This window comes from Camelus bactrianus, chromosome 16 (assembly GCF_048773025.1).
Source record: "Camelus bactrianus isolate YW-2024 breed Bactrian camel chromosome 16, ASM4877302v1, whole genome shotgun sequence".
Classification (NCBI taxonomy): Eukaryota; Metazoa; Chordata; class Mammalia; order Artiodactyla; family Camelidae; genus Camelus; species Camelus bactrianus.
In genome coordinates this window covers 10,771,004-10,789,145 of record NC_133554.1, presented here as the reverse complement: position 1 = coordinate 10,789,145, position 18,142 = coordinate 10,771,004, and the positions used below count along the sequence as shown (strand labels likewise).

General features: G+C 54.9%; 1 protein-coding gene across 1 annotated transcript; it reads right to left on the bottom strand.

Annotated features, from left to right (window-relative positions):
• Positions 1–3,823: 3,823 nt before the first annotated feature.
• On the bottom strand, positions 3,824–18,117 carry P2RX1 (purinergic receptor P2X 1). The gene is made up of 12 exons (XM_010969945.3): positions 17,981–18,117; positions 9,637–9,784; positions 9,260–9,331; positions 8,847–8,916; positions 8,409–8,505; positions 8,006–8,086; positions 7,598–7,739; positions 5,748–5,875; positions 5,232–5,322; positions 4,749–4,814; positions 4,350–4,451; positions 3,824–4,233 (listed from the first exon to the last, which is right to left on the bottom strand). Exons 1-12 carry the CDS (start codon positions 18,115–18,117, stop codon positions 4,168–4,170), a joined length of 1,200 nt encoding a protein of 399 aa, XP_010968247.1. The 3' UTR covers positions 3,824–4,167.
• Between the last annotated feature and the right edge of the window lie 25 nt (positions 18,118–18,142).

Here is an 18,142-nt window from a genome sequence, read left to right as displayed (position 1 = left end):
TGAATGGTAAACTGAGGAGTTTAGCCTTCCGCTGAGGGGGGTGGGGGTGAGGGTAGGGGAGACAGGAAGCGGTTTTAACAGAGTGCTGGGGTCATAGTTAGGTTCTTGTTTGGGGAAGGACTCTGTGAGCAGGCGACAGGAATGGCCTAGCTGGAGCAGGGAGAATGGGGGGGACAAGAGGACATCCTGACCTTCACGATAGCTGTTTCTGGGGACTCTGTCCCCCACCTCTTCGCTGGAGAGCTCATCAACTCTTTGTTCAGTTACATTCTCCACTGCGTGTCATCTGGCACCTCACCCCACCTCTTGCACCTCACCCCACCACTTGCACAAGACATAGCTTCATATCATTCCCCCAAACCTCGCCTCTTGTCTCCCTGCCCCAATCTGGAGCCAGAAACCTGGGAGTCTTCACAGCCTACCCCTTTCCTGTTCAAACAGTCAATCACCATGCCGTGCCCCTGCTGCTTCTTAAATAGCCCTGGAATCCATCCACCTGTTTCCACTTATCTGCTCCTCCCCTTAGTTCAGTTACTATCTTCTTCACCTGAATTGCTACAGCAGCCTCTTCATTAACCTCCCACCTCAATCCAGCCTCACCGCCTCCCACCCTTACTCACTTGCTTTTCCTCACCTGACAGCCAGAGGAATATTTCAGAAACAAAATTCCAGCTAGTCAGCTCCTGCTTAGGAATCTTCCATGACTCACCAGTATCCTGAGAATAGATCTAATCAGACCCTCCATGACCTGAGTCCTTACTACTTGCCTGACTCCTTTCAGGGCTTGGTTCAGTGCCCCTTCTGCCAGAAACCTTTCTGTATGATCATCTCACTGCCTAGTGTGGGTTAGCAACACATGACCCTCGTGACGTCAATCAACTAAATCTTGTACTCTGTCAGCCTTTGCCACAATTCTATGATGTGTACATTGCCCAAGCCGCCTCATGAATATGCGTGTACCCTTACCTTAAAACCTCTCCAATTTTGCTGTTCAGGGAGATACTGCTTTAGGAAAGATCCTCAGTATTCTCCTTATATACTGCAAGTAATAAGTCCCTCCTTCTCCTACTCTTTGACTTGGTTGGGTCTTTTGGCTCGACACCCACCAAGAAGTGAATCCAGGGAGAGGGTATATCTCAAGACTTAGCATGTACAAGGCCCTGGGTTCAATCTCCAGTACCTCCTCTAAGAATAAATAAACATAATAACCTCCCCCTCCAAAAAAAAAAAAAAAAAAGAAGAAGAAGAAGACGTGAACCCAGTTTTTGGGTAACAGTACATCAGCTTTGTTCCACAAAGACCTCCCAGGTGGCTCTTTCCACTCACTGCTGCAGTAACCTCTGGATTTGACTCTTGTCCTCAGGGCTCAGGATAGTGGCTAGAGCTCCAGCCATCACATATGCATTCCAGGCAGTGGGATGGAGACAAAGCTGAAGAGGGCAAAGGATCTGCACCAGCTGTCTTTTAAGGAAAGTTCCCAGAAGGTGTCACATGATACTTCCACGTACATCTTATTAGCCATAACTTAGTCACATGACCAGCTATAAGAGGAGGCTGGGAAATGCAGCTTCCATTCTAGGCAGCCACATACCCAGCCAAGAACCAAAGATTGTATCACTCTAGAGAGAATAGCTATCCAGGGATAGCTAGCTGACTCCACCATTAAAAGAGAGGATAGATGGCGGGGCAGAGCACTACTCTGTGCCAGGCTCCAAGGTAGGCACTTTACATATCTTATCTTACCCCAACCTGAGTAGAGGCTATTATTATCCCTGACTCTCAGAGGAGGCTTAGAGAGTTAAGCAACTTGCCCAAGGACACATAGTGACTCATGGCAGAGCTGCAATCGAAAATTCTTTTCCCTACACACCAGCCTGGCTGGGAAATCAGGAGAGGGTGGGTCTAGGAGCTGCTGTAAGGAAATCTTTCAACAAAGGAGGGTTCGGTCAACACTGTCAGAGGCTGACAGGCCAAGCAGGATATGGGCTAAAGTGTCTGCTTGAATTTGGCAACCAGGCGCTGCTGGTAACCTTGGCAAGGGCATCTGGAAGTATGGTTAGGGGCTGGAGGCCAACTGTAGAGGGTGGGTTGCAGCGGGAAGACTGGTCTTTCTGTAATGGTGGCAGTGAAGGGAGAGTGGGCAGAGCTGCAGGGGAACGTGGGCTAGGAGGAGGCAGAAGAAGGGAGCAGATGCCAGAATGGGAGAGAGGAGAGGCGGCCTCTGCTGGGAGGTCTCTGGGCCGGGTAAGAGTTGGATGCCAAGGAGGAATCCTCTGCTCCTTCTGGAAGGAAGGGGACAGGAGGTGCAAAAGCAGGTAGGTGTGGAGAAGAAAGGGAGGGAAGAAGAGGCAGTTCTTATCTTGTAAAATCTGCAGGATGGTTCTTGGCTGGGGAAGAGGCGAGAAGGACAGGGCCTGAGGTAGAGGGGAAGGGCTGGCTTGTGCTGTCCAGTATGATAGCCACTAGCCACACATGGCAATTGAAGTTAATTAGAAGTGAATAAAATTAAGAATTCAGTTCCTCAGTTGTCTGAGCCACATTCTAAATACCTAATGGCCCCATGTGAATACTACATTGAGCAGCACACATAGAGAACGTTCCGTCATTGCTGTTGGACAACACTGGTCTAGATGGAGCCTGGTGATGGGGCTGCCCAAAGCCCCTTCCAGGCTGTAAGTCCAGACTGCAGGTCATGCCCACAACAGGGTGCCTGGAGAATCGTTCCACACTGTCTCCATTCAAGACCCTCCCCTCTTTGGGATTCCGTCAGATCACTCTCCTGGGACAGGCAGCCCCTTCCTTATCCCTGCTCTCATGAGGCCGGTCCTGGGATCTCTGCTTGTCCCAGTGCCTGGCTTTTCAAAGCCATAGGAGCGGTGTGTGGAGGATTGGGAAGAGCTCCAACGTTCGGGCTGTGCCAGGACAGCGGCCCATGGCTAGAGATGAGCTGACCCCCTGCCACAATCCCTTTGCTGGGCTCAGGGCATAAGTGTAGGCTAACAACATCCCATGGAGAGATCCAGAAGGGCCTGGAAGATGGCTCAGTTTGGCCCCGCATTTCACAGATGGGAACGCTGAGTTTCAGAGAGGGCTGGGAAGAAAGGGCAGAAGGCAGAGATTTGAACTTATTCATCTTTTTATTATACGCCACCCCTTGATTTCCCAGACCTTGTGTTCAGACAGAGCCGGGCAGGCATTGGGAACTGGCGCTGGGTCACAGGCAGGGAGCCCCAGATTCAGCTAAGGCTCCCACCCTGACGGGAGGTAGCTGAGTCAGAACTCATCACTAGAAGGGGCTGTCCTGGCCTGACACACTCGGGGAGAAGCACATCCCCATGGGGGTGATGTGGCATGGACCTTGAGTCTGTGCCTGGGGGTATAGGTGTGTTCAGATGGTTGTGTTTGCAGGACCCAAGCTGTTCAAACACACAGTGTGGATGGGAGGGGATGTGTGTATGCAGGTGCCTGTGCACATGAGGGGCATGGGTGAGACACCGTGTGGCTTGTGAGCACACAGGTGACGCAGGCCCCAGCTAAGTCTGATATCTGATCTGGAGCAGTTCTCAAATTTAAGTCCTGAAAATGACCTGAAAGATTTGCTATCCTTGCCGACCATGTGACCAGCCCTGGAGATTCTGGTTCGGGAGGTCTGGGGTGGACCCACTGTTGATAAGCTCCCCAGGGCACTCTGGGGCCAATAAGAAACAGGTTTCAAGCAGAGCTGTCCAAATGAACTTTCTGCAATGCTGGGAATGTTCTGTGTGGTTCAGTAGGGCAACCACTAGCCACATGTGTGTATTTAGCAGTTGTAATGTGGCTAGTGTGAGGAACGAAAGTGTTTATTTTATTCAGTCTTAATTAATTTGAACTTAAATCATCACCCATGGCTAGTGGCTGCCGTTCGGGAGAGCACAGATATGGAGACATGAGGCAGTGGAGAGGCTGAGGCCAGGGTGAGGCCCCCTTGGGTGGGTGCAGAGTTGGAACCAGAGCCCAGAATTGTGCAGGTCTCTCCCAGTGTCCACCCTGGGCTTCCGGCAACCTGGTGTCTACCTGGCGGTGAGGGTGGGTGAGCTCCTGGGGAGAGCTTGCTGCCCTGGCTGGGACCCCACCAGGGCCCCTGCCTGACACCACGGGCCGCGGTCAGTCAGGAGTCGGGGGCGGAGGTCAGGACGTTTTCATGTTCTCCTGCAGGACGAGGGTGGAGCTGGTGGCCGCGGGGTCACGCGCACCCTGTGTATGAGTTGGGTGGGTGAAAGTCAGCCCCGGGAAGCAGTGGGCTCCCCAGCGCAGGCTCGCGGGCCTTGCGCCTCTGAAGGGCGGACTCGGGCTGGGGGTAGTTCTCTTACCACGCCTGGCCCCCCGTCCTCTGCGTACTTGAACTTCTTCTGCTTGTAGTAGTGCCTCTTGGGCAGGATGTGGAGCAGCAGCAGGTCACAGAGAACCGTGGCCTGAGGGGAGGCAGGTGGTGGACAGAGCACAGGAAAGGGAGGACAGGACCTTCCACCTCCCTCCTCAGTCCCTGCTGACGGCGGGGGCCCGGTGGGGTCCTGTCCCCCTTTCAGGGCCTGGACCCATCCCACTCAATCCCGCCCCACTCTGGTTTCCTCAGGCCCTGACTGCGGGTCTAGGGAGGTGGGGTGGGCTCAGTAGTAGTGGATCAGCTTTGGGGGCGGAAGACCTGTCGCCGAGGCGTGGAAGGGGAGGCACTGACCCCAGCACAGTGACCCCCGGACCTTGGCACTTACCACTCCGAAGATGCCAATCCCGGAGCCGATGGTGGTCATTGTGGGGATGATGTCAAACTTCCCAGCCTATTGGCAAGGCCCGGGGGAAAGAAGGGTTAACAGCCACAAAGGTCGGGTGGGAAAGGCCTTCCTTAGGAGCCCTAAGGCCAGGCCTGGGCAAGGGACTTCCCCACCCTGCACTGTTAGCTGGCCCCACGGCCCACTTCCCAGGCCCTGGCTCTGCACAAAAACCCAGTGTCTGGTCAGGACCCCTGGGGCTTGACCTTGGCCCTGACTCCCTGGACACAGGGAGGTAGCAGAGGAGCTGTGGTAGTAGGCTTCAGGAAAACTGTGCCATCAGCAGCACCCGGGTCCCTCGATTATCAGGTAGAGAGGTGCTGAATAAGGCACATCCAACTTCACGTCACCAACAACCATAGACACCCAACAGGCACCCGCAGGGACCGACCATGTCTCTGGCTGCCCCTCACACCCGACACTCACCTTGCCATCCACAAGGATGTCAAAGCGAATCCCAAACACCTTGAAGAGGTGCCGGTGGTTGGTCCCATTCTCTGCGAAGTGCCTAGCAAACCTTGGGGAAGGGGGAAGTTTTCAGGAGAGGGTGATGGAGAACTGTCTTGGGTTCAGAGTCCCCAGAGAATCTGGGATGCAGGAGCCCTTAGAGGTCCACGAGGACAGCCCTTGCCCCGCAACATTATATAGAAGGGGGCTCGCAGGCAGGATCCCAGGCCTCATTCCGAACCCCTGATGTTGGCGATTTCTCCAGCTGATCCTGGCCAGTTGGGCCTCAAAGGGACCGAGAGCCAGAGGCGGGGCTCAGGCCTCTAAGCCCCTCTTCCCTGCTGGCTCCCTGCTTGGCCAGTTGCAGAAGGATGAGAGTTTCCCAGGCTCCTCTGTTCCCCTCCCTGGGCCACTTGCTTGGCCTCTGGGGGTCCTGGGAGTAGAAAAGCCTATGGGATCCCAGGAAGGGTGCACTGGTGAGGGCCTGGCAGGCACCTGAAGTTGAAGCCTCGAGACAGGTTTTTTTCCTCATACAGCCCATGGAACTCGTAGATGGGTTTGCAGTGTCGTACGTGCCAGTCCAGGTCACAGTTCCAGTCGATGGTGATGCCCACCACCCCGCCCTGCCAGGGACACAGGTGGTTAAGATCCAGGGTGTAGGATCAAGAACTCCTGACTTACGGCTGGTGCTAGCAGTCTCTTAAAGAGGAAACATTTTTGTTTGTTTGAGAAGAGACACTGAGAAGCTGCCTCAGGGTTGCAGTCCAGTCACTCTGGTCCCACCTCCCACCCGTCATACTCCAGCTTTCTGCTGGTTTCTAGAATACACCAGATTCTTCCTACCTCAGGGCCTTTGCACATGCCAAGTCCCCCCAGTTCCCCACAGGCTGGCTCTTTCTTGTGCTTTGATCACTTACCCGGAGAGGCCTTCCCTGACCACCACCCCTTGTCTAAAATATGTCCCTGTGATTCCCTCTGTGTTTACTTCTAGAGCATGTGTCACTTTATAATCATATATTTATTTTGTGTGATTATTAACCCATCTGTAAATCTGTAAACTCTTTAAGACTGTAAACTCCAGAGGGTATGGCTGTCTGTCTTGTTTGTCACTGAGTCACAGCATGGGAGGCCAAGTAAATAGCTGTTGAATTAAAGAGTAAGCCTGTATTGACATGAGCTGGGCAGAGAGAACTTGAGAAAGTGAAGCTCCTCTGGGCGAGGCAAGGATCAGGGACAGGTAGCGGGGTGAGCAAGAGGAGAATTGGGTGGCAGTCAAAGTAGCCGTGGAGCTGGGCAGCTAGGTGGGGGGGGCAGGGGCGGGGCTAGATGCCTGTAGATGATGGTGGTGGGTGAGAAGTTCCTAGCTGGGGTGGCAGGGGGATATTTAGGAGAGGGGAAAACTAACATTCAGCTTTCTGGTCCTGTGTGTTGCTACAGTGTAAACCCCTTCCGGGGATCAGCAAACCGAGGCTGGAGGGCTGAATGTGCTTACCTATTGTCTGTGGCTGCTTTTGCTCTATAGCTGCTGACCTGAGTAGCTGGACCAGAGACCATGTGGCCCGTGGTCCATACTTATTCTATGGCCATTTAAAGAAAAAGTTTGCTGACCCCGGCAACAAACTCTAGATAAAGTCATGGTGAGTGAACTGTTTCAGTGTGTGACGTCACAGAAAGGGGCTGATTTCCATTCCTGAGTGTCTCAAGAGCTGGACAATAAGGACCACTCGGGGATATGGACTGAGGGTGCCTGGGGCCAGGCCACACTGAAGTGCTGTGCCATCCATGAAGTCACTCGATCCTCAGGACAACCTCGATAGACTTGTACTATTATTGCCCCCACTTTACAGGTGCAAACACTCAGACACACTGGAGGTAAGAGAATTGTCTGAGGTCGCATGGCTCATTACAGGGAGAGCCAGGATCTGAACCCAGTCACACAGTCTTGTGCTCCTTAGAAGGTACTGCTTCTCCTCGAACCCCATGTGACTCTAGAATTCCCGGGAACCCTGGGCAGGGCACAGAAGTTCTCAGGGCCATAGTCTATGGGATTTAAGCTGCTTTTATCTAATATTTAAAACCCATTGGGACCTCAGAAGACATCTATGTGATGACATCTGCTCATGGCCATTCATTCTGGGCACCTCCTCTGTGCTAGGCCCATGCGAGGCCCAGCTGAGGACACGGGCCTGAACCTCAGGGGCCCTCAGTATAAGGGGATGGATCTGTGTATATGCTCGGCCCACACTAGGGACATGTTGAGGGAGTGGTGGTTAACTGGGCCTGAAAAGCCTTTTATGGCCTGATGATCTGGGGGCGCAGCCCTCCCTGCCCACCTGGTACCATACCGTCTCAGCCAAGGTGCTAAAATTCTGGCCCGATTCTTGCACCACGTAGCCGAGCTTGAAGACAGGGCACAGCGGGTGCAAGGTCTTGTGATAGAGGCAGTTCTTCATGTAGGTGTTATTCACCTCCTCCACCAGGTTGCGCCTGTGGGGACCGAGGGCCTTGGTGGCGACCATCTGCCAGCCGGGAGGGCAATCCACCACGCCCTGAAACTCTGGGGACCCCTCCCAGGCCCCAGAAATGCCCCTTCCACAGCCCTTGGAGACTGAAGGCAGCCCACCCCAGGGATCCAGCCCGAGCTTCTGCCTCCAGAATGAAATCAGCCTGAGTGCGGGGTGACAGGTGACGTGGAGACCAGCTGGAGCAGCCTCCGGGAGCCGCCTAAATGTCTACCTGCTTTTCCCACGAACCTGGTGACCTTGAAGCGTGGAAAGCTGATGCTGTTCTTGATGAAGAGAGTGAAGTTCTCGGCCTCTCGGAGAAGGGCAGGGCTGGAGGAGACCGCACTCATTCACCACCCCCTCCCCAGGAGTCCCTTGTGTGCCCACCGGAGCTTGGCTTGGTGTGCAAGGGGTGTGAGGGCCTATGGGATCCTCCTGTGGCCCTAGGTGGTTGGAGGGGTGGGTGTGCTGTGATGGTGGACTCTCAGGCCCCTTGACCATGGGCCGGGGGATCTTCGGCCTGGGCCGCACAGATTGGGTGAGGGTGGGGTTGGAAGAAGTGGGGACAGATCCTTTCCAGAGCCCAGGTCAGATGCTTCTCTATCTGGGCTGAGGACCCTGCCCCCAGCTCCCTGGAAGGACAGGGCATTACCGTGGGATGTCGTCGTCTACCTCCACTGGGCACCAGCCAAAGATCTCACACGTCTTCACAGTATCATTGAAGGCTACACATTTGCCTGTGCGGATGCCTGGAGCGAGGGTGGAACCCCTGGGTGCCCACACAAGCTGGAGGTGCAGAGGAGGCCCCCCCGGACCCCACTCCTAGGAGCTCCCAGTGATGGGGCACCCAAGAGCAGAAGCCTGAGGACAGAAATGAGGCTGGGTCTGGGACAGGGGAGGCCAAAGTCAGGGCAGCCGGGGAGAGAGCAGGAAGGACTTCCTGGTGGAGGAAGCCTGGAGCTCACAGGACTCCACCATTCATTCACTATGAAAACACTTATTCCCAGGGAGCAGAGTCAGTGAAGGACTCTTTCAGAGACTTTTTCAAGAGCAGGGGCTGTGGAGGGCGACAGGAGGAGGCCAACCTTACCTTGGGCCTTCCTTTCTGCCTTTCCCGGGGGGCAGCTGCTATTATCCGTGCATATACCCCCTTCCGGGTGCTGGAGGAGGGGAGAGCTACTGGCCCCAGGCCCCTTGGGTAGGGTCCTGAGAAGATTCCCCTCCCACCCCCAGGGCCCTAAGGAGGGTGTGCGGCAGAGTCTCGGACCCCTTTGGGGTGACCTTTGCTCACAGCCTCCTTCCCCTGTTCGGCACACAGCTGCGAGGGAAGCCTCAGCACTGTCGATGACAGTGGGCTGTTACTGTGTGAATCCATGCCTGAAATTCCACCATGGCAGCCCCGCAGGAAGCCTATCCAACTTCCCCTCCCACCCAAAGGGACCTCCTCTTCCATGTTATTTTTCCCCGTGGGTCCAAGAAGGGAGGATGGGCAACAGTTCTCACCTCTGCACAGTGACCTTGAACCTGGTGGGGGGTCGCGACAAAATTGGTCATGACCACGAAGGAGCTGTCCCCCTGGAAGTGAGAAGCAGGAGAGGCGAGGGCAGGGCTCTGAGCTGGCAGAAGGGGCCCGAGAACCCAAGCACAGCCCCAGCAAGCTCTCAGAACCCCCAGGACACCCAGCAGCCTCTACACCCTCTGACGTCAGAGTGTGGTGATATTATGAAGCTGCTTCTGCCCCTCATTCACAGTTAGGGAAACTGAGGCCCAGAGAGAGAGAGAAGAGCTAGACTGGTCCCACAGGGAGGTGGGATAGAGCCTAACCCAGCTCAGAGACAGCAGGCCCTGTGGGTGGAAGGTGCACGCCCACAGCAGCTCACCTGGGCTGGGAAGACGTAGTCGGCCACATCCCACACCTGCGGGCCCAGGCTTGGGAGCCTTGTCACAGCCAGGCCCTTGAGTTTCACAGACACGCTGCTGATGAGGCCGCTCGAGGTCTGGTAGCCCTTCTCGTAGACAAAGACCCACCTGCAGGGGGATTGGGGGGTGCAGAGGGGCCAGAGCTGGGTGGGGACATTCAAGGACAGCACGTGGCTATGTGGCCACTGCCCTTTCTGGCACCAGCTGGACATATCAAGTCCTTTCCCCCCAGATGCACCTCGGAACCACTCTCTGCTCCTACAGCTACATCTTGGCCTGGAGGAGGAGATCCTTACCTGCCTCCCGCTGCGGGCCTGGGCCTGAAGTTCCACCATTCATTCACTATGAAAACACTTATTCCCAGGGAGCAGAGTCAATGAAGTACTCTTTCAGAGACTTTTCAAAGAGCAGGATTTGTTGGAGGCCAAGCTTCTTGGACCCCAACCTTCATTCCTCTCTCTTTCCCTCTCTGAGTTCCACCCACTGAGAAACAGCAGAACGTGATGGCTGAGAGCCTGGCCTTTGGGGTCCAAAAGCCTGGGTTTGAATCTCACAGGCTGTGTGATTTGGAGTAAGCTACTCAATCCCTCTCTGTTTCAGTTCCCTTGTAAACTACAAACAGTAATCATACTTGTGTTGAGTTAACATCTACAAAAGCACTTAGAATGGAAGCTGGCATGGGGTAAGCACTGAGCAGACATTAGCTATTATCATTACAGCCATGCTGGGAGCTCCTGAGGAGGGGGACTGACTGGAAGGGAAACTAGAGAGGCAGGTGGTCCTTTGAAGGGCTCAGAGCTTCTGGCCCCAGTTGAGGCCCTTATGGGAGTGGCTCAGGCTGGAGGCCTCCCAGCTTCCTTGGGAAATTCAGGCCTTCCCCTCCCAGCATCAAGAACCCGTGTCCTCCTGGGTTCTCACTTTCAGTCTGGGAGATTCAGTGGGGCAACTTCCTTCCCAGCCCCAAAGTGGGGGCACAGGACCAAGGCTTGCCAATCAACGTTCCATCACTCTAGCAACAGTGATGGGTCTAAGGATAAGCACACAACCCTGGGGAGTCCCCTCAGCAATGAGGCCAGGATTTTTCTGGGAATTACTGGGAAGGAAACATCCTCTCTGCTAGGTGGCTAAGCAGGGTGGCTACAGGACCAAAACTATGGCTAGTCATCTGTGTTCCCTCATGGAGAGAGCAAGCCTGAGAATTAAGCCAACTTAGAGAAAAGCCAGGCCAGGAGAAGGAGAGGGACAGACACCTGACAATGTTGTTTGAGCACCTGGATCCAGCCATACCTGAAGCATGTTGGAAAATCTGCTTCTGGACTTTTTAGTTACATGAGTGAATAAATTTTTTTCCTTTATTTAAACCAGTTTGAGCTTGGTTTCTGTTGCTTACAACTGAGAGTCCTGAATAACACTTCTCTCCAGGGTGTGGTCCCCTTCCTTCAGGAAAGAATCTCCATGGCAATTCATTGTAACTGTGTGCATGTGTGCATGAGTGCGTGTGTGTGTCTACCTGTCTGTCTATGGTCCCCATCAGATTGTGTAGCTGTGTATCTTCAGGGCACATCTGAGCACACCTGCGGCTGTGTCTGACTGTGAGGAGGTGTATTTATGTCCCCATCACCCTCACCCTACCTTTAGCCCACCTGTCCAAAGCAGGGCTTCTCTTCTGTTCCCCAGAGCTCAGGCCCAGTAACAGAATTCTCCAGGCCTCTTAGTCAGAGTCAATACTAGCTCTCTGGGGGCTGTCTCGCTGCTCCAGGCCCCAGGAAGGCAGCCCACCAGTGTCCTCCTGTCCCCTCCTGTAGTTCACTCCTCTCCTTCTCCAAGCCCCTCTGCCACCACCACCCCCAAACCTGGTGCTGGAGCCCAGACAACTTCTCCCAGCCTAAGGATGGTCACTGCTGCCCTCTGCAGGTCTCAAATGGCAACCGGTGGGGCACAACAAAGGCTCCCTGTCCTCCGTGTGCTGAGCCAGCCTCCTTGACTCCAGCGCCATCAGGGGGAAGGGTCATCGCCCATCCCCCTACTCTCCTTAGGTTCCTTCCTCCACTCCAGGAAGGCCTCTGGCTCCGTGCCCAGGTTTGAAGTTGCTGTTGTGGGGAGGAGGATCACAGGGACCTGGTCCCTGCTCTGAACCCCTTGCAGGAGAGGTTATCAGCCACCCTCTTGGCAGCCCTCATCCCTGACCTCCCAGTGGCATTTCTCTGCCCAAAACCAACTCCTCACAGTATAGATGGAGAACTGAGGACTGGGAGAGTTCTTCCCAAGTCAGAGGCAGACCCCAGGCTGGAGGCTCCCAGCGCAGGACTCTGGCCTCCTCCACAGAGCAACCTGGCATCAGCGTGTCTGCCAGGAGCCACACTAAGACTGCGTGCTGGGGCAGATGCAGCCATTCTGGGCTGTGTCTGTGCCCAGGAGCTGTCAGTCCTGGGGGCCAAATCTGACATCAGTGACCCCAGTTCTGACAATAACAGAATGACCATGGCTCCAGGCCTGCTCCTCCAAAGCCTTGCTCATCCTGACCTGGTCTTGTGGTCACCACCTGGGAAGGCCACCAAGGGGGACTGATGCCAAAGACACTGGCATCTCCAGAAGCCCTCTGCCTTCCAGAAATTCTCTATCCCATTTTTTTCCTCCTCATTTTCAGCAACAAACTATCCTGGTCTCTCTTCTTCAGTGGCCCCTTGGAGAAGAGGCCACGTGGTGGAGTGGCTCAGAATGTGGCCTCTGAAATCAGAGGCCGAGGTTCACGTAGCAGCACCACCACTCACCAGCTGTGTGGCTTCAGGCTGAAGACTAAACCTCTCTGAGCCCTGGATGTCTCAGCAAAATGGAGGTGAAGGCAACTACCTCAAAGAAGCTGCTCATTTAACAAGTACAAACAAGGCCCTACCATTCACTGAGCCTTGCGCCGGGCCCCAGGAAGAAAAAGAGCCTAGGTGATTGTCTGGGGGAGGTTCCCGTGAGTTCTTGTTAAGGAAATTAGCACCATGCTTGGCAGGCGGCAGGCCGTAATAAATAATCCTATTTATTTACAGTCTCTAGTCTTCCTTCACTAATTCCCCCTTAAATGTCGGTCTGTCCCCATCCTCCCAGCTTCCACTCTCAGCCCAAGCAGAACACCGGAACCACGTGAGCTGGCACAGACACATCGTGTCCCCGGATTTCTATCTCCACATCTGTACTCTCCTCTCAGATTCAGTTCCACACATTCAGTCACTCAACAAATATTTCCTTTTCAGGCCCCTATTATGTGCCAAGGACTGTTCTAGGCATGAAAAATACAGAAAAGAACAAAACAATCCAAACTGCACTCAAAGAACTTACATAAATGTTGACACTTCCAACTGTTTGATGACACACTCTCATACCCCTTGCCCTGCATCCCTGCCCAGACATCTCACAGGTACCTTTAACCTCACTTGACCCTTTGGAAAACAGTCTGGAAGTTCCTCAAAAAGGCAAACATGGAATAACCATTTGACCCAGCTATTCCACTCCTAGGAACTGAACACCCAGGAGAACTGAAAACCTGCCCACCCAGAAACTTACACACAAATGTTCGCAACAACGTTATTCACAAGTAACAAGTGGGAACAACCCAAATGTCCAGATAAATGTGGAAATTCCATACAATGGAATATTACTCAGCCACAAAAAGGACTGAAGTACTGATACATGTTACAACCAACGCAGGTGAACCTTGCAAACGTGATACTAAGTGAAAGAAGCCAGACACAAAGCCCACATCTTGTGTGACTTTGTCTGCATGAAATATCCAGAAAAGGCCAAGCAGGGTGTCAGGAGGTGGAGTGGGGTGTGACTGCTAAGGGGCATGAAGTTCTTTTCGGAGCAGAGCAAATGCTCTGGGATTAGATAACGGTGAGGGTTGCACAACCTTTGTGATTATACTGAAAACCACCAACTTGTATATTTTTAAAAGATGAATGTTTTGACAACTGAATTCCATCTCAAAACAGAAATTCAACAAGACTAAAGTGAATACCTCATCTCCCCACAGAACTTGCTTGTGGCGCCATAGCTACCCCATCCGGCAGGCACACGGCCTGGGCTCGAACCCTACACCCTCCCTCTCCATCACACCCATCCTTCCAGTCCCCACGTGGCTTTTATCAAAGGATCCAGAAGGCTTCTTGTTGGGAGGCTGAGATGCAAGACAAGCTGGGGCAGATGCCAGGGCAGCTCTGGCGTGGGGCTGGGAGGACAGGTCGTGTGGCTGGTGACACAGGGTGCAGACTTGGGCCACAGGCAGGAGTTGACGAGCACATGCTATCGGATAGAGGATCCTTTGGGAGGGGCAAGACCAGACTCCAGTCCCTGGAGGGCCTGAGTTCAGACCTGGGTCCCCCTACTCTGGAGGCTCAGGGGTTAATCAACAGGCAATCTGCAGACAAGTCAGGTTGATGATTTACGTCTTTAAGTGTTTTGAATGCTAACCTCTAAAAACCAAGAGATGGTCCTTTCACCCATAAATTCCACTTTCCCACTGCTCTTGAGAAATCAGGAACTCGGGCCATGCTGGGCACATGTCCCTGCAGTGATGGTGGGCAGAAGCCGAGCAGTGGCCACCCCAGTGCGGGGCCCGCCAGGATGATGACCTGTCTTCCAAGCTCACTCCTTCTGCCTTGGCCTCACCCCCTCCTCTCATCACTGCTGCCTCTTCACAGCTGTCCTGCCTCTGGCCTCCACTCCCACCCCAGCATCTGCCTGCCCCGAGCCTTCCTCTGTTAGACACCCTTCCGTGGCTCCCCACCACCTGCAGGAGAAAGCCTGTGTTCCTCAGCCAAGCACTGAGAGGCTTGAACTGGTGGCCCTGCTCACTCTTCCATCTCCTCTCCCTTGGTTCCTTTCGTGCTCCCCCACCTAGTCCTAGTGACAGTTTTGCTGTTCCTTCCCTGCCCCAGGACCTTGGATCATATTCTGCTTTCCAGCAGGAGCGCCTGGACCGAGGTGGGCATCCAACCAAGCTCCACCAATCAGGGCATTCCCTTTCCTTGGCCACAACCGTTGGTTCTGGGATGGGCACATGACCCAATCCCACCCAATAAGAGGTGGACCTGGGTCTTTTAGCTCTGAAAGAGACACTCATGCCCCAGAGGTGGCTAAGCCGGTGGGATGTCTGCTGCTGGTTCTGCCACTCTGGGAACAGAGGGCCTGCATCAGAATGAGGCCTCCACAGAGGAAAGCAGAGCCAAGAAGAGGAGAAGACGGTGGCTAGCTTCCTGGGAGAACCCAGTGGGACCAACCTGAATTCCTCATCTGTCCATAGAACTCGCTCCTCCTGAGCCCTCGTCACAGAGGATCCAGCCAGGCTTGGAGCCCGCACTGATTTTTCAGTTACACAAACCTATCAATACCCCCGCTCTTCCTTTTAAATCCATTTTGATTGGGTTTCTGTCACTAGGAATCAAGAAGTTCCAGCTAATTCATCCTCAGCATCTCCCTCTCCCACCACCCACCCTGCACCTGACTTCTGTCCCATGGAACCCAACACAGCACTAGGCACAGAGAAGATGCTGTGGAAATGTCCCCGATGCGTTTCTCCCAGCAGTAATTTGTATCTCTCCTTAGTGCAGACTGGTGTGCTCCAGGATCAGAGGCATGTGATTTCAAGTGTTCTGTGTAGGGGCACACAGGAGGCCTGAGGGAAAGCTAAGAGCAGGCCTACCTGGACTATACCCTCCATGCCTTTGCTCAAACCTGGTTCCTCCATTGTGTCACCTCCTCCAGGAAGCCTTCTCAGGCTCCACTCCCCAAGCAGCATTCACAAATCCCCTTAGAACCCTCCTGTGTGCACAGCCAGACCTCTCTCCTCCCCTGACCAGAGCTCCCCTGGGCAGGGACATGTCCCAGCACACCCCTTGTATAGGCTGCTAGGTCATGGATGACAGCCCACTGCTTGCACACCTCGTTACGGAGAGCTCATTACCTCCCATGAGACAGCTCTAACTGCAAACTAACCATCTTAATTTGAGCCAAAAATAGTGACATCTTAGCTCAGCCCACCAGGGCCTCAGGCCCACCCTCTCCCTCCACTGGCCCTCAACTTCTCAGAAGTTTGACCAATAGAGAACACAGCCTCAATTTCCCTCCTTGGAGTTTGGGTTCTCAGCATCTCAGCCTCTCTGGCTGTCTCAGTAACTCTCCATCTCTAAATCTCAGAGCCTCTCTATTCATCTGAGTGTTGTGCTCCAATGTCTGTCCCTCTGTCCAGTTCTGTCTCTGCATCTGCCCGTCCCCAGTCTGGACCGCCCCCCTGTCTCTAGGGTTGGGGTGTCTGGCTCTTCTGTGCTCCACTCTGTCCCCCTGAAATGCCCACAGGACCAGAGGGTCAGACTTAGGAAGGGAGCATAATTAGAGAAAGGCCATCTCTCCTCAGGAAAGAGCAAATTGGTGAGCCTGAGGGCAATATCTTTAGAGGGCGTCCCCCCACCGTGGAACAGTTGGGAAACTGAAGCCTCAGATTGTTAAGACCAAGGCCAGGCTGGGTTTGGTCTGCAGCTGTGGGCGCCTCGCTGAGCGGTCAGTGCAGCAGTGGGCAGTGGCCAGACGAGGGCGCCAGAGACAGTAGGAGTCGCAGACCCAGCTGGAGCCTGGGCTTGAGGACCCAGTTAGCAGATGCTGCCAAGGACCCTGCCTTCCTCCCTCTGTTCTGTGACTTGGGCAGGTCAGGCTGAGGATGTTCCCTTTCCAGGACATCAAAGCCGACTTTGGAGCCCATACCTGGATTCAAATCCTGGTTCAGCCTCTCTCTAGCTGTGAGACCCAGGTTAAGTCCCTCAGTGTCTCTGAGTCTTGCTGATGCTGAGGAAGCCATCCACCTGGAAACTGAACGCACTATCTCGGGAGGGAGGAAGGGAAAGAGGGAGGCAGTGAGGTCCGGGTCACTGGAGTGCGTGTTCAGGACTGGATGGCGGCTTGCGGCATACGCTGCAGCTTGGGGTGGGGTGTGAGGACTGACCCTTTCCCTCTGATAGTCTGTGACCAGCACGCAAGAGGGCCCTGGCACTGCTCCCAGTGCTGACCCCAAAGCAGAAACAGGGAACTGCAGGGGCTGCAGTGAGGACAGCCTCTTGGGGTGAGGGACGGGCTGGGGTGGGCGGGCAACCTCTCTCTTCCCTGGGGGATCAGGAGTGCAGCAAATGGTGGCCTCACCTCAGTGACCCATTGGAAAGGTTCCTGGAGCCCTTGTGAGGTGGGAAAGGAGAAGGCAGGGCTGAGGCCGGGGGTCAGGAGGCCCCAGCTCTAACTGGGACTTGCTGCTGACTTGCTATGTGACCTGGAAACCCCACTGTTCCCCTCTGGGTCTCAGTTTCCCTCACAAGCTCACATGACATTGCAGCTAATTTGTTTGTGAACAGGAGGGAGCAGAGGCCAAAATGTGTCTGAGGGCTGGGTCCCGGCCCTGGGTCCCCCTGACAGCTCTGAGGCCTCGGGGGCCAACGGGGCAGTGGGAAGGCTGCTTTGTTTGCCAGAGGCCCTGGGGGAACCAGGACTAGGTGGTCACTGTTTGGCCTCCTGGTCAGCCTACCCTGGTTTGGTCTCATCGCAAAAATGGCGACGTGGAGACTAGAGGGGCCGGGACTGAACCCCCGCAGTGGCCCTGGGGCCCCCAGGACCTCTCTGTGGAGTCACTGTGGGTGGACACCATGCCCCCCATACAGGGCACCCAGCCACCTCAGCCACTGGAAGAGGTCCCAGACAGGAGCTGTCATCCCTGGGACCAGAACCGACCTCCAACCTCTGTGAACTGCCACCATTAAGTCACCAGCTGTTCTGAATTTGAAGGTTCCTCTGCTCAGGGTCTTGAATGGCCCAGGAGGCCTCTAATTTAGGTGGGGCCGGTGGGAGCAGTCCTGCCTCGCTCTGGCCTGTGAAGTGGGGTGCGGCCTCCGTCTCTTAGCAGCGGCGTGGCTTGGCTGGGAGGCCAGAGGTAGGCGGGCTCTGGCTGGCGCTCACTGGGGCCCTGGACTCCGATGCCTCCTGACACTTGAGGGGACCGTTAGCAGTGAGTCAGTTCCTCAGAGCCCAGCGGCTTCGCCTCCTGTTCACTGGATGATCCGGGGCAGGGCCAACCCTGGTCTCTGTGCCCCCATCTCGGCTATGGTAACTCTCAGGCTTCCATTCGTTCTGAATAGCACCAGAATGGCTGTCAGGAGGGATGACAGCCGAGGGAGAGAAAGAGGGGCTCCTTGGGGTCATGGGAAGCATCCCAGAGCCTGGAGGACAGGCCCGGGCTGGGGGCCGGGGCAGGCGGGCGGCAGGGAGGGGGTCCGGACTCACCCGACGACATAGACCAGAACCACGAGCTGGATCAGGCGGAAGATGACCCCCACCTTCTTGTTGCGCACCAGCACCACTCGGGGGGTGTCGTACTCAAAGAAGAAGGCGGCCAGCTCGTCCTGAAGCCGCCGCGCCATGGTGGCCGGGCTGGGGGCTGAGAAC